We start from the raw sequence: 26,642 nt of genomic DNA on the forward strand, positions 1-26,642 counted from the left end.
ACGTGTTTTGTTTTGTTTAATTTCATGTTACTTTCACATTTACAAACTCAGGAAGCCACACTGAGAGAGGGACGGTGGAGGCTGCCTGGAGGAAAAGCTGGGCTCCTGGGCCCTGTGCAGCCTGGGCGCTTGGGACTTTTCGCAGGGAAACTCTCCCGTACCTCGAGGGGCCTCGCTGTCGGACGGCACCTGAAATGGTAGCCGTGGCCTGCTCCTCCGTGTCTGGAAGGTGCGTTACTGCGGCTGCCTCGGCCCAGAAGTTTATTGCTGGTGAACTTGATTATCCAACTTACAGTCCAGGATGACGGCATCATCAGAAATGGGTCCAGTGGTGAGCATTTTGCTGAGACGAAAGGAGACTGAAATGTGTAAGCTGCACTGACTGGGCAATACTGGCATGTTGCCCATGTTTGCCGCTGGCCCCCAGGAGGCCCTGGCCTTGGGGGAGGCAGGTGGAGACCCCCCTCCCCGTGCCCATCCACACGGGACCATCAGAGACAAGAGGCAGTCACCAGGGTGGACGTGCCCAAGCCCAGGGCAGCCTGAGCTCCAGCACCCGGCCAGCTCTGCCTCTTCCCAGGCTCCCTTTAAGGTCCCCAGAGAAGTTCCCTTTCTCAGGTGGGAAATGTGTACACTCCCCTCACTTTGCAAAATTGGATCTCTTGGGCTGAATGAGATCATCACTTGGCAGGCAGAGGTCTGGAAATGTGGCCCAGCAGCACACAGGCATGTATTCTGAATAGATGGACTCCCGGAGAGTGCCCTCGAGTCATTCCTGAACTTCTCAGGAACAGAAGAGTCGTGGAAAGAAGGGTCTGCCTCTGTGACTATAGCGGCGCCAAGATGAAACCCAGAGGTGTAATTACTCAGATTTGACCCTATCTCGGCCCCTGGGATGTGTGCAGACCACTGGCTCTTCCATCTCTCCTGAAAGCGCTGAGCGCCATGTCTACAATCCCCTGGGGACAGGCATGACCGCCCCACCGTCTGCGGGAGCTGCAGGTGTCTGACAACTGAGGGAGGTGACTCGAGGCTGTATGATTCTTCCTCCCGTCTGTTCAACTGCAAATGTTTAGTCTCTTTCCCCGCTGAGGAGAGCAAAGGCCCCATGGCACTGGGGCTGGGGTGGAGGAGGGAGGCAGGGCCTGCCGTGCACCTTCTGTCCAAACTAGGTCATAATGGTCAGCGTCCAGCTTCACTGGCCAAGGCACACCCAGGTCCATGGGAACTGAGGAGTGTTCAGGGGGAGTGTGACAGAGCAAAGTGTCATTTCTGTGCCCAGATCTCCACCTGGTTAGCCTCTGGTCTAACAAAGATACTTGAACTCACAGTCCTACACGTCAGTTTAGCAAAAAATCTGGCTTCTGATACCCAAAGAGTTTAAAGTCCCCTTCAAAACGTGCATAGAGGCGCCGGATGTCTCGTTTGCTGATACCCAGAAAGTAGTGCTCGACTTTGGTTCTGTTATACGCGGTGATGCCCGGGGGGATGGTGGGGTAAGACACCAGGTGGTCTATACCAGCCTCTTTCAAGATGTGTGGGGCGTCGTCCTCCAGGGTCTCGTGGTGACCGATGATGCTGTACTTGATCTCGCAGGGTGCGCACAGTTCCACGTATGTCACCCAGTGGATGATGTGGTCCCCAAACTGAAGGTCCAGCCACCTATGGTTCGGATCACCCAGGTAGCGCACAAAGTCCTCAAACTGGATGCCCCTGGTCTCCGTTCGGTTCCTCCTGTACTTCCTGATGATGCCAGGGGCAATCTCGTGCCTGTACCAAGGCTCAAAGCGGGGGTTGTGAACAAACTTATCCTTAAACGCAGAAATCAGTCTCTCGAAGGGATCTCTTACGATAAAAAACTTGAAGTATGTCTTCAAGCTAAGGGAAAAAAATGAAGATGAAGAAGTTAACCTGATGCTGCTGGTGGTGCTGGCTGTGGGTTGTGAGGAAGAGTGAAGTGTGATGGCTGGAGCAGTGGCAGCCACCAGGCTGAGCCCTGTGCCAAGCGCACTGCACGTGGCTCTTACTCAATCCGCACAGCCACCCTTGGAAGCAGATCCTGTTATGAACCCATTTTACAGGCTGAGGAAATGGAGGCTCAGAGACCTTAACTGTCCAAGACCACAGTACTCATCACCCCCGGGGCTGCTGTGAAGACATCTATTTACCCCATGTTTTGTTTCACTTGAGTAGGTTGAAACTTCAGGAATGTTTGAAAGTTTTGTTCCTGTGCAGAAAACCATTAAGGGCAGGAACCCTGACTGAGTTAGGAACAGCTGAGGCCTGAGAATGACTCTCAGGGTACGTCTTTAAAAACTCAATTCAAAATTTCCAGGGGAAGGAAAATGGGGGGCAGAGTAGGGGGGGGAAGAGGAAAGGCAGAGTGAGGCTCCAGTCTCCAGCGGGCAGAAGGGGGTCTGGGGGAGCTGCCGGTGGGGGGGTGGCGGCGCAGGGGTACCCCCGTAAAGAGCCTGTACTGACAGTGACAGAGCGACGACGACACTGCTGTGATTCCGTGCGCTCACCCAGTCCAGAGACCCTCTCAGCGCTGCAGGTCTCAGCGTGTCTACTCTCACAAAAGCCCCGCAGGATCGCTGCTGAGGGGGGTGACAGGACCGCCCTCCCCCAGGAGGGTCTCTGACCTGGCATTTGACACCTGCCTTCTAAGGCTGTACACGTTGGCAAGAGTGAGTAACCAGTACTGGAAGCAATGAAAATCAAGTAGCTGAAAAGCAAGGGAGGTGAAAGATCATTCGGTGCCCTGACACTGACTAGCGTATTATGTACCTGTTCCTCTTAAGCCTTGTTCTGCGGGGCCATACCACAGCTGTCAAGACAACTGTCCAACCAGCTAAGGAACTTGCCCGATGCCGGTCTCCCTCCTTGCCGTGGTTGGTGAGGCCTGTCCCTCTCCACCTCTGCTGGGTCCAGCCGATCCCGCCACCCCCCCCCAGGGGCAGCTGCCGCGAAGGCAGGCATAACACCTTGGGAGAAAATGAAAAATGAAGTGGGGTTTCCCTGAAACCCAAATCCCTCTCTTATGAAATGAACGTCATGTTCAGTAAGAAATCCATAAAACTTAACAAAATCAGAGCAGAACAAAAACGACCACTCATTTCTATAGGACAGTTACGCAACCTTCATTCTGATAGCCTGCATGAAGGTTAGGGTGGAGAAGACATTCAGAAATTCTCACAAAGACGTGAATTTAAATGCGCTGAACGCTGGGCGTATGCCCGGCTGCCTCTCACCAACACAAACCAGTAGCTCTTGGAGCCATCTGGGAAACACGGCAAGTACAGAGCCGAGCCTGCGGGGTTTTATCAGCATCCCCCTCCCCCGCTCCTACCGCTTCTGAATTTCTGCATCGCTGAAGGAAGAGAGACGTGGGAGGCCGTTCTTCTCGTGGTCGTGCACCACGCTTTCAGGGATCTCTTCGATGGAAGGAAAGGCTCCTGGGAGGCAAACAGGGAGAGGGCGTGTTGGGGACGCTGCCTTTAAAGGCAGATGCCCGTCTCGAAGCCCGGGCCCGCGTTCCCCATGGGCCATCCCAGTATCCACGTTTAGGTCTTTGAATTTCAACTGCTTCTGCGGGCAGGATGAGAGTGAAGAAGAGCTTCTGGTGATCCACAGGCCATCTGGAGGAAACAGACGAGTTAGGAGGAGGGAGAGGGAGGGAGCAACGGCTACAGCAACGAGCACCTAAATCGGGTTCAATCTGCCACAAAAGAAAGATCGGTGCCTGCAAGCAGAACGCCCCAAACCTGCAATACTGACTCTGCTCTGGAACTGGGGGAAACTGCTAGAGAACCGGGACCACGAAACCCACAGCCAGCAGAAATAGAGACACAGAGGTAGAGATCAAATGTATGGACACCACGGGGGAAAGTGGGGGTGGGTGGGATGAACTGGGAGACTGGGACTGACATACAGACGCTATTGATACTATGTATACAATAGGTAACTAATGAGAACCTGCTGTATAGCACAGGGAACTCTATTCAATGCTCTGTGGTGACCGAAATGAGAAGGAAATCCAAAAATGAGGGGACACATGTATACGTACAGCTAAGTCATTTTGTGTACAGTAGAAACTAACACAACACTGTAAAGCACCTGTACTCCAATAAAAAGTAATTTAAAAAACACAACTCAACCACACACTGCTGGTCCATGCCCGCAGCTTGGGCCCATCACTCCCAGGATGACATCACCCAGGCCTAAGAGGTTCCTAGGTAACCTCACAGCATCCCAGACTGGCAGTGGCCAAGAAGTTTGGTGCTGGACAAGTCAGGCTGATGCTGTGCGAGTGATGTGATATATTCGAAGCACGGCTCAGAGGAGGACGCGGGGTGTCTGAGGAGAAGGCAGGGCAGGGCCGAGAGCCACAGCTCCTGGTCCGGGCTGCAGAGTGGAACCTGGGGGGCCCATCCTAGGGTTGGAGGGTTGGGCAGGTGCTTCACTCTTTTCTCAGCTTGGACAAGTGGAAATAAAGCATCATTGAGCTGGGGTGCTAGCCAAGCCCCTGCAACTCTTCATGTGCATCTTTGTGTTAACCTTGCCACGTTAAACTCAGAGTCCGGCAGGGAAGGATCTCTGTTGGGCCATCTAAGCAGTGATCACAGCCTCCTCAGAATATTTAAGCCCCGATCCAGAGCCCTGTGCTAATAAGTACAGTGGACGGATGGCTATAAAACAAGCAAGATGCACATCTGCTCTCAAGGGGCCAACAGAGGAACCAGCTCTGTGGATCTGCACCTGGACCTGCTCTGGTACCTGTCGCCATGCAGGTGCACCTACGGACAGCTGAAGGCAGCCCTGGGACTGTCCTTCTCCTATCACGTGGCCTGGCGAACCGCTCCCGTCTCTATCCCGCCCGCATCAACGGGTTCTTCTTCTTCAAAGTCTGATGCGTCACACAGTGGTAGCAAATCTGTAAGACTTTTGTACGTTTGTTGTTTTAAATCTGATTTGTAAGCTCATTCTCCGATGTCAAAAATCCAACGTACTGCCTGATTACTCAAGAAGTGCGCTGATTATAAGTGGAAGATGAGGTGGGTGTCTCCCTTTTCTTCCCCAACGAACCAGGGAAGAGGCCGAATGACACCCAACTCCGACACCCGCTCTGAGAGCAGCGGCAGGCCAGGGGGGCCGCGGGACGGAGAGGCCGGGGCCATGTCCCATGGGGCTCCGAGGTCTGATTCCCGATCCAGGAGTCACACGGCTGTCTACTGGAACTATGTTTCTTTTGAAGCTGCATTTAGCAGAGCCCATAATTATCTTGGGTCAATTCAGAGTAACTGGAGTTTAAACAAACACAGTGTCTGAAAAGAGTGGTGAGGAGTCAAAGCCTGTGGTGCATGCGGGCACTCTCCAATGATCTAATTTGTTCCCGAGTGAACACCAGATTTCCTGAAGCAGGCGGATTAAACCTCCGAATACGGATGCTCAGTGTAAGATGGGGACGACTGCAGGTGGGGAGGCCCCCAGACCCACCAGTGTCTGGGTGTGGGTCCTTCTCAGCACAGGAGGGCAGCCATGAGGATAGCTGCTGGATGGCCCAGTCAGTGTGGAGCCCTGACCTCCCAGGACAGAGTGAGTGACTCGCAAGAATCAATGCAGGGACTCCGAAGAGAGGCAACGGGACCAACTGGGCAGGCAGAGATGGGGGAGCCAGGAGGCCCTGACCGTGGGTGGGGAGCGCCCGGGTGAACCCCGCCAACTTCTAACGCGGACACGAACAGGAGAGATGCCGGCACGCTGTCTGCGAGTCACCGGCCCGGCCCGGGCTCCCCTCTCGGCCGCCCTCCCCCAACTCCCCGCCCTGGCCCCGGCCAGCCTCCCTGCAGACCCTGAGGCCCAGCGAGGACGCACCGTTCAGCACGATCAGCACCTTCTTCCACTGGGTGTTGCCCACTTTGGGCGTCTGGCAGAAGAGGATCTCGTGCTTGTCACACACGAATATCCGGTCGAGGACAAACTTGGAGACGGCGGTGTGTGACAGGTTCCTCAGGGTGTCCTCCCTGCACACGTTCCTGACGAGCTCCAGGCGTTGCATGTAGACCAAGGGTTGAACGAGCCGCCCTCCCGGCAGCCTATTCCCGGTCAGCTGCAGGGAACGGAGACAAAACGGGCACAAGGGCTTCATCGGCAGAACGGGGCGTGCCGGGCATCAACTCACGGAGGCCGGAGCCTGGGGGCTGTCGCCACAGAAGCAGCAGGACGGAGGGCGTGAGTCAGCGCTGCGGCCCGGGGTTCAGGCTGCGTGGATGCGCTGGACCATAGTGCAGCCAGAGACGGCTGACCCTGTCCCCTCACCCTCAGCTTGGACAAACCGCGGGGGCGGGTGGGCTGTCTGCCTGTCGCTGTGCTGATGGCACAATGGCAATGGCAGGATATCCTCCGTTCAGCGACCTGAGGGAAGGCCAGCTTCTGCCCCCTCGCTCTCCCTCCATATGACCTGAGTGTAAGTATGTGGCCTGGACCTAAGAACCTGCTGTCTACACAGGCGGTGGCTGTTTTGAAGATAACCTGGCACATTGGTGCATCTGGTTTATTAATTTAAGAAAACACCTTAGGTCATTGAGTGTGGGTTTTAAAAAAGCAGGCACCGTTATTCCACTTCCTCAGGGCTGAGCACACCATTACGTTTCTCTGACATGCGGCTTCAGGTGAGGAGAGGGGCTCTGCCTGGCCGTCAGGTCAGTGGTACCAGTGGTTTGGCTGCTGTGAGCGGGCGATGGAGCCCATCAGCACTGGTTCTGCTCTGAGGAGTCACGAGACCAGGTGAGAAGATCCGCGTGAACTGCGGGGTGAAGGCTGTGATGTCAGAAACCCAGGGCTGTGCTGTCCAGACTTGGCTGGATTCTTTCTGTTGACCTTACGTGCAGCTCATGGGCAGGACTGTCCCTTCTCTGAGTTTAATTCTGGGCTGATAAACATCTTTAGAGCTGGCTCTCCTCACCTCATTTCCTCCTGCACAAGGGCAACCTGAACCTTCCATCCAGACCCGGCACAGGGGCCAGCAGGGGGAGAAGGGGGTCTCAGGAGTGTGCCCCTCACCTTGGCTGGGGGACGATTAGGAATTTACGTGCAAAAGGAGCCTGGGGAGAAACTGGAGTCAGAGTGTCAAGGAAGGTGAGCACGGGGAGAGGTCAGCGGCCCTGGGCCCTGCTGCTAACGCCCCGTGACCCTGGATGATTAGCTTTCTTCCTACCCTCAGTTCTCTCATCCACACCGCCCAGAGGCTGGACTAGCTGCCCCGTAACTCCAAAGTTCCAGGATTCCCAGGATTCGGGGGCAGAGACCTTTTTCTCCTGGTTTCCTCCCGACTCGCCCAACATCCCCAATCCACCCATCACAAAGCTCATTCTCGGCTGGGCGGGAACTCAACACAGTCAACACTCCAGAGCACCCACGATGCACAAGGCCCACCGACCATGACTCCCCCGGCCAGACACTAAAAGCAAGCGGAAAGGTGCAGAAGCAGTGACTCTAAAGCTGAGCATGACAGTATGTGGAAACCAGCTGATGAGGGCAGGGAGGGAGGGGAGGCTGTTCCCCGTGATGGGGGACCTGCTGGGGCCGGAGGGGTGAGTAGGTGAGAGGGAGACGCCAAGGAAGAATGGGTAGAGGGGTCAGTGCTGCGGCCTGGCTGTGCCCACCTTCAGCTCCTCAGGGAAGTGCGTCTCTCTCAGCGACCTCCCCGCGTCGGGCGCGGCAGTCAGGAACAGAAACTCCTGCTTGGCGCTGTAGGCTAGGAGACATAGAGAGGTTAAAACGTCTTCCCATGGAGGGGACAGACACTCCGATCAGTGCCACAGCCCAGGGGCCCCAGGAAGAGACCCGCACAAACACACCCAGGTGATAGCTGACAAGGCACAAAAGCAATGTGGTGGGGCAGCATCTTTTCAACAAATGGTACCCGAGCAACTGGACACCCCCAGACAAAGAAGGAGCCTTTCCCTAAACCTCACCCTTTATTCGGGATTAGCACTTAAATGTGAAACAAAAAACTATAAAACTTCTTAAAGAGCATAGGAGTAAATCTTGGAAAAACTGATAAACTGAATCTCATCAAAATTTAAAACCTTTGCTTGGCAAAGACCCTATGACGAGGATGGAAAGACAAGCTACAGACTGGGAGAAACTATCTGCAAACCACACGTCTGACCAAGGACTGGCATATCTAGAATATGTAAAGAGCTCTTAAATCTCAACAGTAAAAAAAAAAACCGCAAACAATCCCATTAGAAAATGAGCGAAACAGAACAGACATTTCACCAAAGAGGATCTAGAGGTGGAAAAGGAACATATGAGAAAATGTTCAACGTCATTAGTCATCAGGCAAATGCAAATTAAGACCACAGTGAGATACCACTGCACACCTATCAAAATGCCTGTAACAAAGACCAGTGAAAACTCCAAATGCTAGTGAGGAGGCAGAAAAAGGAATCACTAACACATGGTTGGCGGGAATATAAAATGGTACAGCAGCTCTCAGAAACTCTAGAAGAAGCAGTTTCTTCAAAAATTAAGCCTTCAAATACAATATGACCCAGCAATTGCATTCCTGGGCATTTATCCCAGAGAAATGAAAAATTATGTCACAAAAACCTATACACGAATGTTCACAGCAGTTTTATTTATCATAGCCCCAAACTGAAACAACTCAGCTATCCTTCAACAGGTGAATGGTTAATCAAACACTGGTACATCCATACCACGGAATACTACTCAGCACTAAAAAGGAACAAACTATTGATACACACAATAAATTGGATGCATCTCCAGGTGACCATGTTGAATTTAAAAGGCCAATCCCCAAAGGTCATATACCATATAAAACATTCGGAGAGGAGAACAGATTAGTGGTTGTCAAGGGGGGAGGGGGCAGGGGTGGGGGATGGGGAAAGGGAGGTGGGTGCGGCTACAGAAGGGCAACCAGAGGGATCCTGGTGGTGGTGGAGATGTTGTGCCTCGTGACTGCATCCTTGCCAATACCCTTCTTGTGACTCTGCACTGTGGTTTTGCAACGTGTTACACTGGGGCAAAAGAGTAAAGGGTACATCGGACTCTCTTGTACAACTGCACGTGACTCTACAACAATCTCAAAATTAAAAGTTTAATTAGGAAAAAAAAGCCAAGTCAGCAGTCTAGTTAGTGCTCACACATTATTTTTGAAATTTATGGAACTGAAATCAGACTAGAGGAGTCTTAAAGAACGCTACACCAGAGTAATCGTTTACAACAAACTGATTTGGGGGAAAACCTTCGGGTAGAATTTGAAGGTAACTGTCAGATCTCTACAATCAAAGAAACATTGCTTTCAAAGTTTTGCAAAGCCTGGAAACATAATTTGAATAAAAAAGTAGTTATCAAAGAAAAGCACAGAAATTAGCATAAAAAAGCATAAGCAAAGGCGTATTTCACTTTGTTAAAAACATCAAAACCAGCTCCTCTTGGGTCATTACCACCTACACTTTGCAGGCTCTACTGCAGCCTCCCCGCCTTCAGTCTGGCTGTTAAAGACTCCCGCTCCCCAGCCAGCCCCGCCATGAACGAGCCCCACCCTGACGTCCTCCCAGTGCAGAGGGGAGAAACCCATCCTCCCAGAGCCCCGTCAATAATAATAACCCGTCTCCCACCTCTCATGCCTCTGAGCTCTCCGACTCCAATAGAAATCTTGGCCACACACCTCTATGAATCCCACGGAAATCTTTTCTCCTTTTCCCTGTGTTGAGTTGAAATGCAGCCCTAACCACAGGTGCGCACAGGAGCTGCTCTGCACCTGCCGTGAGGCACCACGGGGCACCATGGACCGCGTGAAGACAGACAGGGCAGCAGCACCCTTGGCCCCAAGGCTCCGGAATGCACCCCGAGGGCCACAAGGCCAGCGTCCAACCTCCTCCTCCTCCGCAGCCTCACCTTCGAGCACCAACGTGCTCAGGGAAATGGCACCTTCCACTCCTATCTGGTCACCTCATGTGCCAACATCTCTGACCAGCACAGCGATGCTCAGCACTTCCACTGGCCGCACGGGTTCCCAGAAACCGAAGTTTCCTTAATGACATATTAGATGGACAACGTAGTGTGAATTCTAAACAACTGATTTAACAGTGAATTTTTGAAAGGCGCCTATTCCACACACTCGGAAGCATCCAGAACGGGCTCTGGTAGCTGTGGGACAGCTCACCTTCCAGCCACACATGTCGGCTATTCGTCCGCCAATTTTTAACTGTTTTTTTTTTTTACCTTGAACATCCTGGTATTTGCTCCCCAACTCCCCTCAAACCCAATTCAACTAGATTCAAATAAAACCAATAGCACACCTTATGTTTGGTTCTGCTTTCCCACTGCTTTGCTGACAACCACGTATTTTCAGCGGGTGCTACTGGCGCCACTGTGATCAAAGGGCAGATCCCTACCCCACCCTGAACCCCAGGGGCGAGACGCCAGCTTCAGGCCCAAGGATCCTGATCAATAGGTACCATCAACTGTCTTCATAACATGAGCTCGCTTTCCTTAGAGACATCATTATATTTGTTTTACAAAATGTCTTTAAATTTGCCACGTGCAGTACTGCTTTGTTTTTCTAGACAGGCTAGCATCCCCTCAGCTCCCTGACCTCTCTGTGTGTCCAGCTGCCCAGGGTCACCACTGCATCACACGCTGGGCAGGGGGCGTGCAGACATCGCATCACAGGTTTTGACCTTAAGCGGCTGGCAGCTGAGCTGAGGCACAAGATTAGGAAGAAAGTCAGTGTCTCCGCATACACCCCAGATTCACATGGATGTCAATTCTGTGTTCAAGTCTCAACACACCATGCCATCAAACTCCCACCACTGAATGGGATTTATTTCCCTATGACAAAGTCTAGTTCAAAATGACACTGAAATCTGTTAAAGAAGGATTCACTGTGGCTTCACTGCTGAGCCAAAGAGAGACCACCACTCACACACACTCACACACACACACTCTCACACTCACACACACACGGCTTTAAACAGCAGCTCAAGACAAATGTGCTCTTCCTACCCACTGGGTGGTAGGGAACTCATTAAGAACACGTAGGTGAGGGCTTCCCTGGTGGCGCAGTGGTTGAGAGTCCGCCTGCCGATGCAGGGGACACGGGTTTGTGCCCCGGTCCGGGAGGATCCCACATGCCGCGGAGCGGCTGGGCCCGTGAGCCATGGCCGCTGAGCCTGCGCGTCCGGAGCCTGTGCTCCGCAACGGGAGAGGCCACGACAGTGACAGGCCCGCGTACCACAAAAAAAAAAAAAAAAAAAAAAGAACAGGTAGGTGAGAACTGGATGCTGGAACAGAGCCCACTTCCCAGGGGACAGAGCTGGAAGGAGCTGCCCATAGACACTGAGGGCACTCAGCTCCCTGAACACTGAGGCCATGGATCTGCTGCCCACTTTACAGGAACGGAACTTCCCCACACAGGACACCACTGTGTGTTAGTTACTTCTTTGTGATGACAGTTCACAGGGGGCTTCTGGTTCAAAAGCAAAAACACTGAACGTGAGTAAAATAAACTCCAACACATGAGGAAATCTCTCATGGCCACACATTTACCAACCTCCCCGGTTTCCTGTAGCAGCCCGAGATCCACTGTGGGGGTGAGCTGCTTCTCAAGACAGAGGGGACCCGAGGCCTGAGCCACAGTACCCCAGGGGGCTGAGGCCTGAACTTCTGGGGGGCCCGCTCCCTGCTCAGTCACCCAGGCCAGCAAGACACCATGCATGTGGGCTCGCTTCCTGCACCCGAACCCAGCCAGCAGACACCCGCCTTCATGATCGCAGCCAGGGACTTGGGGACAGTTAGATAAGATCTGTGTGGTCGAGAAAGGCTGGGTTATGTTTGAGCCCAACAACAAAGGGTTAGGGTTAGGGTTTAGGGTTTGGGGTTAGTGTTTAGGGGTTAGGGTCCTCACTCTCAGTCCACAGCACGACACGGGGCTGCATCCCCACTGAAGACCGGCTTCTCCGCGCTGCCCGAGGGGGAAAGGGGAGCTGGCTGGTGAGCTCTGGCTCTCACGTTCCCTCCAGGAGCAGCCTGCCACCAGGCTCCCATGCACGGAACCCCAGCAACTACGCGGGACACCCGAGGGCACGAGGACCACCATGCGCCTCATGGGGCTGGAGCCACTGGTGAGCGCCCCCAAGGCAGCAGCAGACCTCTGCAGTTTTAACATCCTAAGGCCTCTCAGCCTTCTCTGTAGGGTCACCTTCCACCCATTCACTTTCTGCTCCCCTTTCCCGAAACTTCTCAAGCTTCCACACTTTTCTGAAAACACTCAGCATAAAACCTGCCCCATCCCAGCAGCGACACCTCGTTTATCAGAGGCCCCTGAGATGCGAGGTGCTCTTCAGAGGCCTTACTGCTAGATCATATTCAAACTCAGAGACACACGTCTTATTTAATTATTTTGGGTGGAATATAAAATATATTACATACACTCCTCATTTTTAAATAAAATAAACCACAAACAATTCAACCTCACGGCTCGCCTTTCAACTGCCTCCCTTACCAGGAGGTGACACTAAAGGAATCACAAGTGAAATGTGTAGACTCAGTGACACCATTTCATGCAGCTTTGTTTCTTGTGCAGTTTCCCAGCCACGTTCCCACTGGCGGTCCTCACCTGGGCCCCCCGCCTAGAGATTCTGCCCCCTGGTCTCTGCTGGGCCTGGGCAGCAGGAGGTATACACAGTCCCCAAGGGATTTTACAGTGCCCTGGGGACCAGAACCACTGCTCTAACTCTTAACAAGGGGTCTCCACTATCGGTGACGTTAACTGTTGGGGGGAGCAGCCCTGCAGCAAATGGCTGGGCTGAGATCCGCAGCTCAGATTCCAACAACCTTCCCAGACTTGGTCTGTGCTGTCCTGACAGTGGCCCTGGTTCCCAGTGTGACCGTGATTAGCCGTGATACCCCGTGATGCTCTTGGCCACCCCAGATGCCTGCAGCTGTGACTCCACCTTCCCCGGGCTGTGAAAGCCTCTCGGGCTCCTGGAAGATGAGGGTAGCATTGAGATGACAGCCAGGTGGGCCCCGATAATGTTACTGACCAGAAACTGCAGAGCTGAGAACCACCCTGGGGGCTTATTTCAGCGCCTCCCTCTTCTGCCTGCAGATCTGCCTTCCAACCTTGCCCCTCTACAGGGAGGATGGAAGCAGGGGGTGTGGGGCATTGGGCAGCCTCAGCATAGCCGGGGACACCCCCGGGGGCTCTCCAGGATGAGCACGGCCCGGAGCCCGCTGGCCACACAAACGGCACGGGCTGTGCACCCCCGGGCGTAAATCAGCAAAAGACTGGTGTGATCCTTTTCTACTTCCCTTCCTCAAGGGCCACCACCTGCAGGCGGACATGCCAAGGGCCTCGTGCAGGATAAAGGTGCTGTGCGCTTCCTCCCTATCAGGATGGCAGTGCCAGGACACTAAGGCCACTCACGAGCCTTTTCAACAACTCCTGTGCGCCCTGCCTCATGCTGCCCCTGAAGGAGTGGCCTCAGGGTTCAAGACGACTGTCCCCGCAGCTCCTCACTCGTGCCCAGCACCTCACAGGTCACTCACAGGGCCTCACGGTGCCCAGGTCGGGCTTGGAGCTGTCAGAGCAGGGAGCACGCCCATTCCACAGAAAAAATACTAAGGCCCCGGTAAGCAAAGGGCAAGGGCACGAACTAGACGCAGCTCTTCTGAGGCTGGGTTGCGTGCTCTTAATATGTCCTCATCTGAACGCCTACATCAGGTCAAGGGGAGTTAAAAAAAATCCTCGAGGACAACCCAACACACGTATATTTAGACCACCTTCCTTCCGGGGCGCTGAAGGTGACCTTCAAACACGTGGCCACCAGCAGGCAGCATCACCGGGCACATACGCAGCATCTCTCAACGACAGCAAGCAGGACTGGTCCCCAAACCCACAGACTGCGAGGGGAAAGACCCCTTCATCCCCGTCCACCTCCTCTCCTGAACCTCTGCAACATCAAGGATTTGGACGCCATGACCTCCAGGGCCCTTCTGGGTCAGAGTCACTCATCCAAGCAGGTACCCAGGAACGGTACCACAGCAAGGTTTGAATTTGCCAAAATCCATTCCATGAGGAGGTGTACCTACCATCAGGGCCCTTAAAGGTCAGTGTGATGAACTTGCTGGCCACCATGAACATGAAAATCACCCAAAAGCATGTGGCCAACAGAAGCCACTGGTGGTGCATGTTGTCAAAGGTCAGCCATTCAGTGCTTCTTCCTGGAAAACACAAGCAAAATGGCCCTGCTGCTTACAAATAAATCAAGTAAACAGAAGGTAATAAAAGAATAGGCCATTTCAGTTAATAGCCTCAATACAAATACTCCTGAAAAATTTTCTATTGATACCAACCAAGGGTGTTTTGACTTATTTAACTTAACATCATATTTTTAATTAATAGCAACTTATCAAGTTGATAATTAAGTAAAATTAAAACACTTTACGGAAAGGGGCCATTTCTATTTGGTCTTGGAACACGTGATAAGACTTCACTTCTGCAGATGTGCCTGTTGACTCTTTCTGGCCCAGGCTACTGTGATCCTGGCATCTGGCACCTGCCAGGGCCTGGAAGCCGGGGCAGGAGGGGGCCTGCCGCGGGCCGGACCTTTGGGTAATCCTCAGAGGGCAGACGCCACCCTGCGGCGATTCCAAGCAGGCTGGGTTTAAAATCCTGACTCGCTGACAAGCTGCGGCCACACCCACTGAGCCGTAGAGAATCTCTGAAACCCGAGAAACGAACCCCGGAGCGTCCCGGCCCCGCCCACTTGCCCGCCAGAGCCTGCGCGGAACCTCGGGGGTGGGCGTTTCTCAGGCTATCGCTGCCCTGGAGTGACGTGGGGCACCTGGGTCCTCAGCGGGTCACACGGTTACACTCTGCTGCAGGGGACACAGAAGAACCAGAAGTCGCACTCGATTCTTTGCAAGAGAGACAAAAAAGTGCTTCGTGTCACCTTTAACACGGGGCTTCCTGAAGCCAAACCAAGCCCACTTGGCGAGAGAGACCATGCTGGGCTGGGTTGGTGTCCGCCGGCTGTCGGCCAGTCCATCACCCGCGGGCAGCAGGGAGCTGGTCTGTTGCACGTGCGCTGACGGAGCCTGAGTGCACCTGGTGGACAGGGCTCACGAGGGCCCGGGCGTCGGCCTTCCTCCTTCCTCAACGACAGATCCTTGCCTCTGAGGCCCTCACTGCGACCTGGATTCCCTCCCGCAAGGGGTTCTCCCCCCGCAGTCCAGCCCACCCCTGCACCTGCGTTCTCAGGTCTCCACGCAGCAGGCGCACCATGTTTCCCGGGGTCCCCTGGTAGGGCTGCCACGTTAAACACATGAAAACACAGGGTGCCCCGTTAAGTTGGAATTTCAGGTAAGCAAATCATTTTTTAGTACTTAGTATAACTATGTCCCCAGTACTGCGTGGGACACATTTATGCTTTAAAAAGCTATTTGCTGTTTCTCTGAATTCCCAATTTACCTGGGTGTCCTGCCTTTTATCTGGCAACACTACCCAATGAGGGGAACACCGCTCCCGCTCTAACTGCCTGAAGCAGCTGGCCTGTCTCCCTGTCCCCTTCTGCCACGCCTCGTCTGGGGCCACGTGGCACAAAGCAGAGCCCTGGAGTGCCCCACCGCTCGCTAGCTCTGGGACTCAGCAAGTCACTTACCCTCCCTAAGCTGTGGCTTTCAGTCCCTGAGACAAGGCCCTCCTCCCTCCAGGATGGTCATGAGGATTAAATGAGAGACTGCACCAAAAGGACCACCTGGCCTGGAGCAGACCCTCTATAAACAGAAATCGTTGGGTCCCTCGGCACCCTTGGTGACTTTCCTATTTGACTGACACGTACCTAGAAATTAACCTAACAGTGTGAACTGCCCAAGAGGAGAAGAAAAGAAAGGCCAGACCCTCAGCCCAGGCTACTAGCTTTTCTCTTCTAGAGACAAGGGAGGCACAGATGGCCCAGAGGGCACAGGGTCCCTCAGGGCTGAGTCCACTGAGCTGGGCCCTCCGAGACGGGGACACTTGGCGGGGTCCATCCTCACCAGTCACTGAGGAAGCCCGGCTTCAGGCCTTTTCTAACAGAGGGGCGGAGGGACCAGTGTGGGCTGGAGAGTGGGTAAAGAGAAAGCGGATGAGCACCAGGCAGGTGGTCCACAGCGTGCCCAGAGGCATCTGTGTCTGTGCACCAGTTCTCGGAAAGATTGAGGCTAAGGAAGAGGCCCTGGTGCCGAGCGGCCCGGGGCTTGTGATTCACACTGTGTCGTGGCAGAGTGAGCACAGACACAGGGGAGTCACTGGGGTCTGCCCCCCTTACACAGACACCTTACTGTGCAGGGCAGGGCACAGAAGAGCCCCGGGCACTGGCACTCAGCTTTCCCCCTGCTCAACCTGCCGACCTCCGGGCTTCCCGCCCCTGGGCGCCACCCAGGCATCAGGCCGGTGCTGGGCACTGCACTTGGGAGGTTTTTTTGATTTAAGGATCCGATCTTTCCAATGCGAGCTAGTCACCTGAAGGGATCTAATTCGAGTCCACCCGCCCGAGCTGGTTCACCTCCAGATAAAGGTAGGAAGACAAAGAATAAACAGCCTGACATGAAAATGCGGCTCCCACCACCTGCCCTCCGGGAAGCCAGGTGGCTTAGGGGCAGGATTTCTACCTCTGGGCTGCTTGGAAAGTGAGACCTGCACTGTCGTGAAGCTCCGCCTGCCTTCCTAACCCTGGGTTTTCATGTAAAGTCAGAAGCAACAGCTACTTTCACCCGGAAGCGGGGGTGGGGCAGGGCCAGGATTTGGTCCCTTCTTCTCCGTGTTGGTGTCTGGGGGTTAGTCACAGAATAGCTCTCTGGGCCCCCTACTAGATTAGGACAGAACAGCCGCCTGCATACCCACCAGTGCGTTGGGAGGCCCCTGTGAGACAGAGGCTGCCAGAGCACCTCGGCTGCAGCGTGCTATGTATCAGCCCACTTCTTCTTCCAGGTGGCAATTTTACTTCCAAAAAGTTCCACTTCTAAAGTGACTTCTGCTAAACTCCTACTGCACTAAGACATCCAGAGAGCCCTCTCCCCTTCCAAGCCCGGCCACGGCATCGGGATCAGGAGAGCGGGGCGTCTGCAAGGCACCCACCCGCCTCTCACCCTCTTCACGGCCCGCCTGGGCCGGGCAGGGACGGTGCCCAGGACACGTGGGGATTGTGATGTGGCTGCAGATTTGGGAAGCTCCGCGGGCATAAACCGCAGCCCCTGCCAAAATCTCTTGGGAAGCAGAGTATACGGCCAGCACTAAGAATGCAGACCAGACCCAGGCCTGCCAATGACCCCGGTGCCCTGCTGCGGTCCCTGCCCAGGCCAACAGCCTGTGGTGGTCACTGCGGGGGCCTGCGCTCGGGTAGCAGGGGGTGGGGAGTGGGTGAAGCGCTCTCCCAGCCACTGGGCCCCGGAGGGAATTCCCTGGCGGTCCAGTGGTTAGGACTCGGTGCTTTCACTGCCGGGGTCCGGGTTCAATCCCTGGTCAAGGAACTAAGATCCCGCAAGCCGTGCGGTGCAGCTAAACCAACCAACCAACCAACCAACCAACCAACCAACCACTGGGCCCCTGTAAACGCCAGGCAGGGCCTGCTCCCCCCGCTGCACAGCACAAGGCAGGCTCAGCCCTCCCTGCTGGCCACCCTGATTTGCCCTCCATCCTCACCTAGTTTCACTTCCTTCCCGGCACCCACCACAGCCTGAATCTTCTGCTTCCCCTGGTGGCATGTGAGCTCGTGCTGGAGCACCCCGGCCAGCACAGTGCCCAGTGCACCGCAAGATGACCTTCGCTATTGCTGGATGACGACATCAACCAAGGAACGACCGGGAAGACTTAGGAGAGCTGGCAGGTGCTTTAGAAGACACCTGGCTCAACCCTCCACCCCAAGGTCCAAACTCTCTAAAGTATGAGGCCCCCGTTCAACCTCAAAATATTTCTCCAGTCTCCACGTGAGTGCTTATATATTTAACATGCGATAACTGAGACTAGAAAACAACCCAAAGCTACTAGGACCTCACTATTACTTGAAAATAAAATTCTATTTTATAAGTCACGCACTCACATGCATTTGAATAGACACATACAACTACTGTTCTATGTCTACAACCTACTGACCAGGGGATAAAGAAAGAATGCTGCAGTCCAAAAAAATTTTTTCTAAAATTTAAATAAAACAACACTGAAAGGTGGTAAGCCAATTACATAGCTCCAAAGTATCAAGATACATCAGTAAACAAAAAAGGGCAAGTTGCACAATCGAATTATGATCCTATTAGTTAAAAAGAATTATATATATATACATGTGAATGTATGTGATTATATATACACGCAAACACACATACGTGTGTGTGATGCACAGAAGAAAATCTCGAGGATGAGTGGAGTCATTTTTTACTTCGTACAACTCTGTATTTTAAAAACACTATTGCAATAAGCATATATCCATTTTATAATAAAAACCAACAAAAGACAGAAAATATCACCTACATGTGCGGACCCGGGTGTTTTTATTTCTGCTGTTTAATTTTTTTCCTACCTGACCACCACCAACAGCAGTTTCCTTACCACTTTGTAAAATGGGGCAAAGGATGGTAAATACTTTTCCAGCCAGGAAAGAATGTGGTGAATGGACAGGCAATATGTATCTGAGTGTTTACGAAATACATCTCTGTCTTCACTAGTTTTTAATTCAGTTTTTAAAATGATTTAGTATTTAAAACATAGAATAATATAACAAATACTTGTTTTCAGATGCTCAGTTCTAATAGTTCTGCTGTACGTACTTGAGTCTTTTAAAGGAAATAAAGGGTTACAAATGAGCTGGAGCCCCTGCCTGGCCCCGCTCCGCTCCCTCCCCAGATACTCTCCATCTGGGTGATGACACTTTCACTACATCAAATACGGCTCCTCTCATAGACGCAGCAAGGTTTGGTAGGCTGGTCCTCCCAGTCCAGATGAAGGCAGGGCGGACTGAGGGGAGGGGAGGCGAGCTTCCCCCGGGCTGTGAGGAAACACTGCATTACTTATTATGTTTTTCAGGGGGCACATGCGGTGGTACAGCCGGGTGGAGAGATGGACCGTTTTTAAGCACTTAACTTTTTTTTCTCGTGGTCTATAATGAGAAAATTCACAAATCACACACAGACTCAAGTGAAGAAGCTGTCAAGGTAGAAGCTGGTTAAAAATTTAGACGAACCAGGACTTGCTCTCCAAGTCCCATGCTGACCAGAACCAGTGAGACTGAAGCCCAGGCCCCCACCACATGCCCCACCCCTCAGGGCCACTATCTCTACACTTACGACATCCGACACACACGCACACACACACATGCGAGGAGACGTGCACCTGCATACATTCACACACACACACACGCGCGCGCGAGGAGACGTGCACCTGCATACATTTTGAAGGACACACTAACCGAGAAACGATCATTTACCAAGCTCATCACGAAAAGGTGTCCTCATTCATCCCACAAAACAGGCGCAGGGACACAGCACCGAGCCCCAAAGCACCCCCCAACACGCACACGCTCCTTGTCCTGTGGAGCTGGCAGGCTGCTGGGGGGACCGGCAGCCACCAAAGACTCTACCTAAGACGTGAGATGAGGCAGAGGACGCGGTGCCGTGAGAGGAAAGCACAAGGGCCGCGACCTGGCAGACGGAGGGCAGGGGCGGCACAGAGACCTACAGGGTGAGGGGCGGAGACCCGGGCACCGGGCTGCAGAGCAGCACAAACGCAGGCGCAGGCACTAGCTTCCCGAGCTCGGCCAGAGACGCGCCCTGGCAGACGTGGTCAGACAAGGCTGGGCCCTGGGGAGCGGTCACCTTGTGGGTGAGAGGGGATGGGGTACAGTGACCTGACTTACATCTTGGAACTATTTCTGGCAGCCAAGCACAGCGATCCGCTCAGCCATGCCCCAGCCCCAGGGTCACTTCCACAGGCCGCAGGTGGTGCTCCTAAATGCTCCCCATCACATCACCCTCTCGATCTCTGAAAACCTCCCAATGAACCAGTAAGAGCCACAGTACCTGAGGGGCTAGGCTTTGACGAATCCTACGGAGGGGTGTGTCCACTTGGCCAGGCAGCGTTTCTGCTCTGCGATCATCTGCTAAGGTGTCCGACCTTACGGTTAGGGCAGTGGCTCCCAGTCCTGGCTGCGTACTGGACCCACCTGGGGAGCTTCTGCACGCTACAGCAACACCCTGGGCCCCAAGAACACCTGAGCAGAGACAATGCAGACCTGTGGAGGAGGATCCCGGCGAACCTGTGAGGCTGAATCCGGGCGAGTTTGCAAAGCTCCTCTCAGGATGCCAGTGAGCGGCCAGGCTGAGCTGCTTGCTGGTCCAGCCCCCAGGCCTCCTCAGCTTTTACTGCGCCCGCTGCCCCCTGGGGAACTCGTCAAAATGCAGATTCTAGGCCTTTTAGCGTAACAGCTGTCTTCCCACCACCTCTTTACAGTATGAGAAGGAAAACCGTAGCAAAAGGGTGTCTGTCGACTGAGACTGTCTACTGAGGATGTGAATTACCTGTGCTCTGAATAAACAGCTTAAAGAGGCCTGATTAGAATAAAGACCTCCATCACTGTTCCCATTTACTCTCCTTTCCAGCCCCTGTAGAATTTTGGGCTGACCTTGGAAAACTCAGGAAGATTTGCCCCATTTTTTTTTTCAACAAAAAGAAAGTCATTCCAAATTCCTGTAGCCCCAGCTCCTCCCGGCCTGCCCGCCATCTGCCATCTGCAGTGTTTCCTTGAGCACACGAATTCCCCACGGGTCTGCCTCCTGTCCACGGGCAACAGCCTCGAGGCTCATTGTTTCCGTCTGCAGAGCGTCTGGGGCCTGACACCCACGGTCCTCCCTCCTCGGCTCTGGAAGGGCCACTGCTCTCCCTGCAGCCAGGTGACAAACAGCCTTTAAAGAGCCTGACATTTTCTGTAATTAACTCTCCCTTGTTCAAGGAGCCAAGACAACTCCCAACGTGCCTCTTGCAGCTAACAGGGATGAACCTGAGCGCGCACGCTGGCCGTTTGCAGAGCTTCCCTACTCCTGATCATTACGTGGGGTTTGCACCTCTCAAGATGTCAGGCTCTGAAACTAAGCCAGAAGGTTGGCTCTTTGAAAACTCACAAGGCAGAAGCGGTGGTTAAAGAACTGACAGACATATGGGGAAAGCAGGGTCAGGTATGCAGGAAGACCACTAACCATGCACGAAATCCTAAGCTGCTTCTCTCTCTCTAAACCGTTAAGGAAGACAGCACACATTTGACATGTCTGTAATAACTAACAGTGACTCTGGTACTATTATCAACTTTTGGTGCAAATTCGGCCTCCCTTGCACTTTCAAAATGATGCTTTTTGAAAGCATCCATTTTGCTCAGCTGCCAGTGGCTTCTCCCCCGTGTTCGAGTTGTTACCCAAAAGCACAATCCTTCTGAATTTGTGCAGAAGAGTTTGACTCCCACCTGCCTAGTTCCACTTGTTTTTCTCCTAGTTCTTTTTTTTTTTGCAGTACGCGGGCCTCTCACTGTTGTGGCCTCTCCCGTTGCGGAGCACAGGCTCCGGACGCACAGGTTCAGCGGCCATGGCTCACGGGCCCAGACGCTCCGTGGCACGGGGGATCTTCCCGGACCGGGGCACGAACCCGCGTCCCCTGCATCGGCAGGCGGACTCTCAACCACTGCGCCACCAGGGAAGCCCTCTCCTAGTTCTACTTTTACTATGTACATTCACCCCTCCTGTGGTAAATAAGCCCATTTAACTGTTCCAAACAGAGTTAAAAAATTTTTAAAAGCAATTGGCCTAGACGTGGTCTAGTGTGCACACAAGCACACAGATAAGTCTCACAACCGTGGTGCAAAGGAAATACAGCAAAAATAGAACGAGATATACGACACAGTGCCATTTACGTAAATTAAAAACGCAGGCACTGAAACCAAAAATACACGTTCTACAAAAACACAAAGAAAGAAGAGGATGACCTTTCCAGTGATTTCTTATGTGGGTGGACGAGAGGAAATGAGACTGAGGAAAGGGAATTAAAAAGGCATCCACAAGTAAACAAAACGAGGGGCCCTGCGGACATCAGGGATGTTAACCTCCATTCAACTCCTTGAATGTGAAGGAGACAGAGGGACAGACAACTAGACAGAGAAAGGAGAGGAGATTTAAAAAACCAAAGAACAGCTTTTCTCCAAATGTTATTCATCCATTCAGCCATATTTACCAAGGGCTTATTCTGAGCCAGGAGCTGTTCCTGGCTCTGGGGATACAGCAACCTACCCGCTCTGCTCTCATGGTGCTTGCTTCTAATAGAGGCAGACAGGCCATAAACAGATAGAGCCATTAACGCCTAGGATCACACCAGGCAGGCGCTAAGTGACACAGTTAATAACACAGAAGGGTAAGGGAGGAAGGGGCACCTCGGTGGAGATGATGTTGAGAAGATGTTCAAACAGAGGGAGGGGACTCATCACGCAGCACCTGGCAAAGAGCTTGGTCTGGGTCCCAGAATCCCCAAAGCAGCAAGGGGGCTGGCGTCTCCTGTGCAGAGTGAGCAGGACGGCGAGGGAGTGGCCCAGATGAAAAGCCTTGTCAAGGGCCCTTTACTGAGTTGGAAACTCCTGGACCCCCGCCCCCCCATCACCCATGTACCCCGGGGAAAGGATCACCTGCCCAGCGTTCAGTTTTTAAAACATTCATTCAAAACCTATCCAGACAGCAAAGGAAACTTCACGAAAAGAATCTGGTCATGTACAAGGACCCAGTAACCCCGGGAGGACAGACAGGGAGAAGGGAAACGAGAGACAGCTGAGGCTGGAGCAGCGGGGACCCTCCAGCACCAGCCCTTTCGATTTTGAACTAAAATGTGTTCCCTAATCAACAAAATTATTAAATCACCACTTAAGAAAATAAAACGCTGCGTATGAATTTATAAAATATATAAAGTCTAGGGCTTCCCTGGTGGCGCAGTGGTTGAGAGCCCGCCTGCCGATGCAGGGGACGCGGGTTCGTGCCCCGGTCCGGGAAGATCCCACGTGCCGCGGAGTGGCTGGGCCCGTGAGCCATGGCCGCTGAGCCTGCGCTCCGCAACGGGAGAGATCACAGCAGTGAGAGGCCCGCGTACCACACAAAAAAATAATAATAATAAATAAATATATACATACATATATATATATATGTATGTATATAAAGTCTTATTACAATCACTGTGAGCTTTAAATTCATAGCAAGGGTTTCTCTCAATCTAAGTTCAGAAATTTCCTTTGTCTACTTGGCCATCGTCATTACAATTTACCACCTCAGAACGACTGCTCATCCTTCAGTGACCAGAATGGAAACCTACTCCTCACTCTAGCCAGCTGGAGAATGAACTGGAGGTGAAGACAGATTCTCAGGAGTGATGATGACGAATAGCAAACACGTCTTCGGGGGTTGCTGCAAGCCAGGCACTGCAGTCGGCAGGTACCCAGCTCACCTAACCCCCTTCCTAAGCGGGTGCTCCTATTCGGATCATGGTTAAGAAAACATTTCTAAGAATCCGTGTACATACTCCTATTTACGAGTTTAAGCTTCCGGAAATCCCCATATGAGCAAGAAAGGAGAATGCAATGTGACGTGGATCTCAGGTAACTAGTGAGGTGTCCACAACCTCCCTTCCATACCTTCTTAGGCCTGGTCCACATCTCCTTGCAGTATCTGCTTTGCCTTGGAGGTTCCTGGCTCCTCCTGTCTCTGTACAGGACGATTAAAAAAACAAATAAGCACCATTAAAGGTTATGAGATCAACTAACTGAACACAACTTGCTTTATACTTGGGAAACAGTTAACCACTTTGATTTTTCAAGTATATTTCGCACGCCAGGTCTCTTACAGAGGGGGGTTATCTTTGGAAGGCTTGGCAGATGAATAAATATTCTAAACATACCAAAAGAGCTAGCTGTTTAAAAGATTCTTCCCTGTCACTTAGTATGAAAAAATGAAATTTTTTTGGAGCAAAAATAATCAGATCCTGTTATACCTGTTTTATATGTTTGATATTGAGTAAAGGATTCCTATGTAAGATGATCAAATCTTTCAATGCAAGGTGTTCACGGGGTTTTGTATTTCTTCAAGCTATAACACCCTGGTAAATTCTAGCCAAACGTCATATCTTGAATGAATAAATGGAAACAAGCCAAACTCATGGAATTAGAGAGATTACAGATTTAATAGAGCTACCTGGCAAAATAAACATCCAACTGATTTAAAACACAACAGAGCCCGAGCTGCCTGGGATGCTTGGAGCAGTCTAGCTATGCTTCCCTTTACTCTTATGAACTCAATATTAAAAGGAAAAGCAATTTTATGTTACAGAGACGGAAAGGTTAAGATGCAGGTTCTTCCAGACCTGTATCAGGACAAAACACTCTCTTGGCTTCTATGATCTCTCAGGTCCTGCATTCACCTCTCTCCCCCGTTTCTATTCTACTGTATAACCTCAAGCATTTGAAAAATGATCTGAATATAACTGCAAATTGCCCAGGATAGTAACTAATTCTTCCCTTTCTTTGTTCAGTTTTGCAAGAACTCCAGTTTCCATGCCAGGGAAGGAGAGAATTTTTCTCTTAGGTATTTCTTGGAGACTCTATCCTGGAGGGTCAAAAGCAAAGATGGACAGATTTTTCTTTCCATCTTGAAATTCCCATTTGGACCCAAGATGGACTTTGCCCTAATTATAATGGGAAAAAAGAGAGAAGACCATTTCCCTCTTCGTGTCTCTTCCTCTTAACCCAGTCAATGAAAAGAATGAATAAGCCTGGAGCTAAAGGGAGCTCTGCCTGGTTTTAAGAATACCTGAGACATTTCTCACTCTGGCAGTGAAAACTGACCAATAACCAACTCTTTATGGTCCAAGGCCCCAGACTTGGGGTGTTTGAGACAAAAAAAACCCTTTATGACAGTCCTGCCTCTCAGCTAACCAGAACCTGACTGCGCTGCTTTGCACTCAGTGCCCGGCCCCTTCCTGCCTTTTGCAGACGTGGAAAATAACAAGGCAGCTTTTGGAAGATCTGGTTCATCTTCCCAGCCAGAAGTGCAGAAATTTATGCCTCCACCTCCAACTTCTGACAGGCCTCTCTTCTGTCCAAATCTGAGCTGAGGGCACCCGGGAGCCTACCTGGCAGGACACACGCATTTCCAACCATCCTTTCCCCTCCCACCCGCCAGAGACGTGCCTAATTGTGCACGTAGGGAAGCTGCACATGGCCCTTCTTCCCTGGCCTCTCTCTTCCTCTGTCTGCCTGCTCCCTGCACCCAAGTGGAACATTTTCTTCCTCTTTCCGCCTCCAATTACAAATGCAAATTCTCAGGCAAGGATGAAAGAAGTAAACTATGGATCACCGAGTATCAATGATGCCACGATCACAGCATCCCCAGCAAGGACGCCGCCTCACTGCATAATTAACGTGATGAAGGTTCTCCTCTTTAACCCCACGAACCAGGGAGGCCCTCAAAAGTCGCCAAAACACACTGGGATATCGCTAGCAAACAGAAGCCGGTTTTCCCCCCGTTTTCCCGTCCACCCGGCGTGTTGTGGGAGTCGGGGTCCGGGAGTATATGACGCTCATCCCCCCGCCCCCCGCCCTTCCCCGAGCTCACTCTCTGTGGAGCCGGAGCCTGTCGCAGCCCTCGGGCCCTTCCGCGGCCCCAGGGGCGAAGCTCGGCTCGGGCCTCGCGGGCCCGGGGGCAAGGCGCCCGGGGTTCCGGCGTCCGGGGAGTGCTGGAGGCTCGCCCGCCCGGAGGCCTCGGCGCCGCCGCCCGACCGGCCCGGGATGTAGCGGCGGCAGCGGCAGCGGCGGCGGCGGCGCCGGAAGGAGGAAAGCGAGCGCGCGACGCCCTCTCGGGGGGCGAGGCCGCCGCCGCCCCACGCGGCCCTAGCGCCCGTCAGCGCCGTGCGCGCCCCTGCGCGACTGTGCGCGTCCCCGCCCCCCCCCGCGTGTGCGCGCCGCCGGGACCGAGGGGAGGTGGGAGGGGGCGGAGCCAAAGGACCCCAAGAACCCGATCACCCGGTCCTTGAGCCTCCCTTCCACCCACACCCCCCCAAAAAAACACCCACCAAATTATATCCCGGGAAGTGACAGAGAGACTTGTGGCCAAACCTAATCCCACTAGGTCTCCATCCAGGAAACAGGTTGGGTGTTTGAGAACGAAAAAAAATCCCAAACTTGGAAAAATGAAAAATAGAAAAATCCAAGCTTGGGAAAAGGCAAAATTGCTTGAGTTTGGGGCACCTCCCAGCATTCCTAATCAGCCTACCTGGTAAAAACAGCTTTCAACAGGGCCCTTTCCGCAGACCCACCCTTGGCTGACAGATGTAACCCCCTTGTCAAGGTAGAGTGGGTGGAGTCAGTCCCAACGGTGATGGGGATTTTATTGCCCTAGAAAACGTCAACCAGTTTTGTTTTGATCTAACCTACATGTTGGTTAACTACCTAAATATATATCTACATAGCAAACACGGTAATATAGATACGTGTGTACACACACGTGTGCACTTGAACACATATAATTTTTGTCAAGCTTTCAAGAAACCAGCTTTTTCTTCTTCTTCT

The 26,642-nt window shown here is 52.7% G+C and overlaps 1 protein-coding gene across 4 annotated transcripts; it reads right to left on the reverse strand.

Annotated features, from left to right (window-relative positions):
- On the reverse strand, positions 1 to 25,890 carry CHST10 (carbohydrate sulfotransferase 10). 4 transcript variants are annotated; one of them, XM_032652841.1, is made up of 10 exons: positions 25,690 to 25,890; positions 23,715 to 23,784; positions 20,083 to 20,294; positions 15,696 to 15,808; positions 14,480 to 14,952; positions 14,125 to 14,256; positions 7,665 to 7,756; positions 5,875 to 6,109; positions 3,350 to 3,455; positions 1 to 1,878 (listed from the first exon to the last, which is right to left on the reverse strand). In XM_032652841.1, exons 6-10 carry the CDS (start codon positions 14,222 to 14,224, stop codon positions 1,341 to 1,343), a joined length of 1,071 nt encoding a protein of 356 aa, XP_032508732.1. In that variant the 5' UTR covers positions 14,225 to 14,256; positions 14,480 to 14,952; positions 15,696 to 15,808; positions 20,083 to 20,294; positions 23,715 to 23,784; positions 25,690 to 25,890; the 3' UTR covers positions 1 to 1,340. The 4 variants fall into 4 exon arrangements, with proteins under 4 accessions (XP_032508732.1, XP_032508731.1, XP_032508733.1 ...); XM_032652840.1 differs by lacking the exon at positions 15,696 to 15,808 and having other exon boundaries at positions 14,125 to 14,257; positions 14,481 to 14,913; XM_032652842.1 differs by lacking the exons at positions 14,480 to 14,952; positions 15,696 to 15,808.
- Between the last annotated feature and the right edge of the window lie 752 nt (positions 25,891 to 26,642).

The sequence above is a fragment of the Phocoena sinus genome, chromosome 13 (genome assembly GCF_008692025.1).
Source record: "Phocoena sinus isolate mPhoSin1 chromosome 13, mPhoSin1.pri, whole genome shotgun sequence".
Classification (NCBI taxonomy): Eukaryota; Metazoa; Chordata; class Mammalia; order Artiodactyla; family Phocoenidae; genus Phocoena; species Phocoena sinus.

Bases quoted from the DNA above. Each gene is read 5' to 3' on its own strand.
- CHST10 (XM_032652843.1), bottom strand. From the start codon at position 14,224: ATGCACCACCAGTGGCTTCTGTTGGCCACATGCTTTTGGGTGATTTTC. The intron at 6,110-7,664 runs GTGGGCACAGCC...CGTTCCCTGCAG, and splicing joins ACTTCCCTGAGGAGCTGAAG to CTGACCGGGAATAGGCTGCC. The intron at 1,879-3,349 runs GTAGGAGCGGGG...TTTTTCCCTTAG, and splicing joins GATGCAGAAATTCAGAAGCG to CTTGAAGACATACTTCAAGT.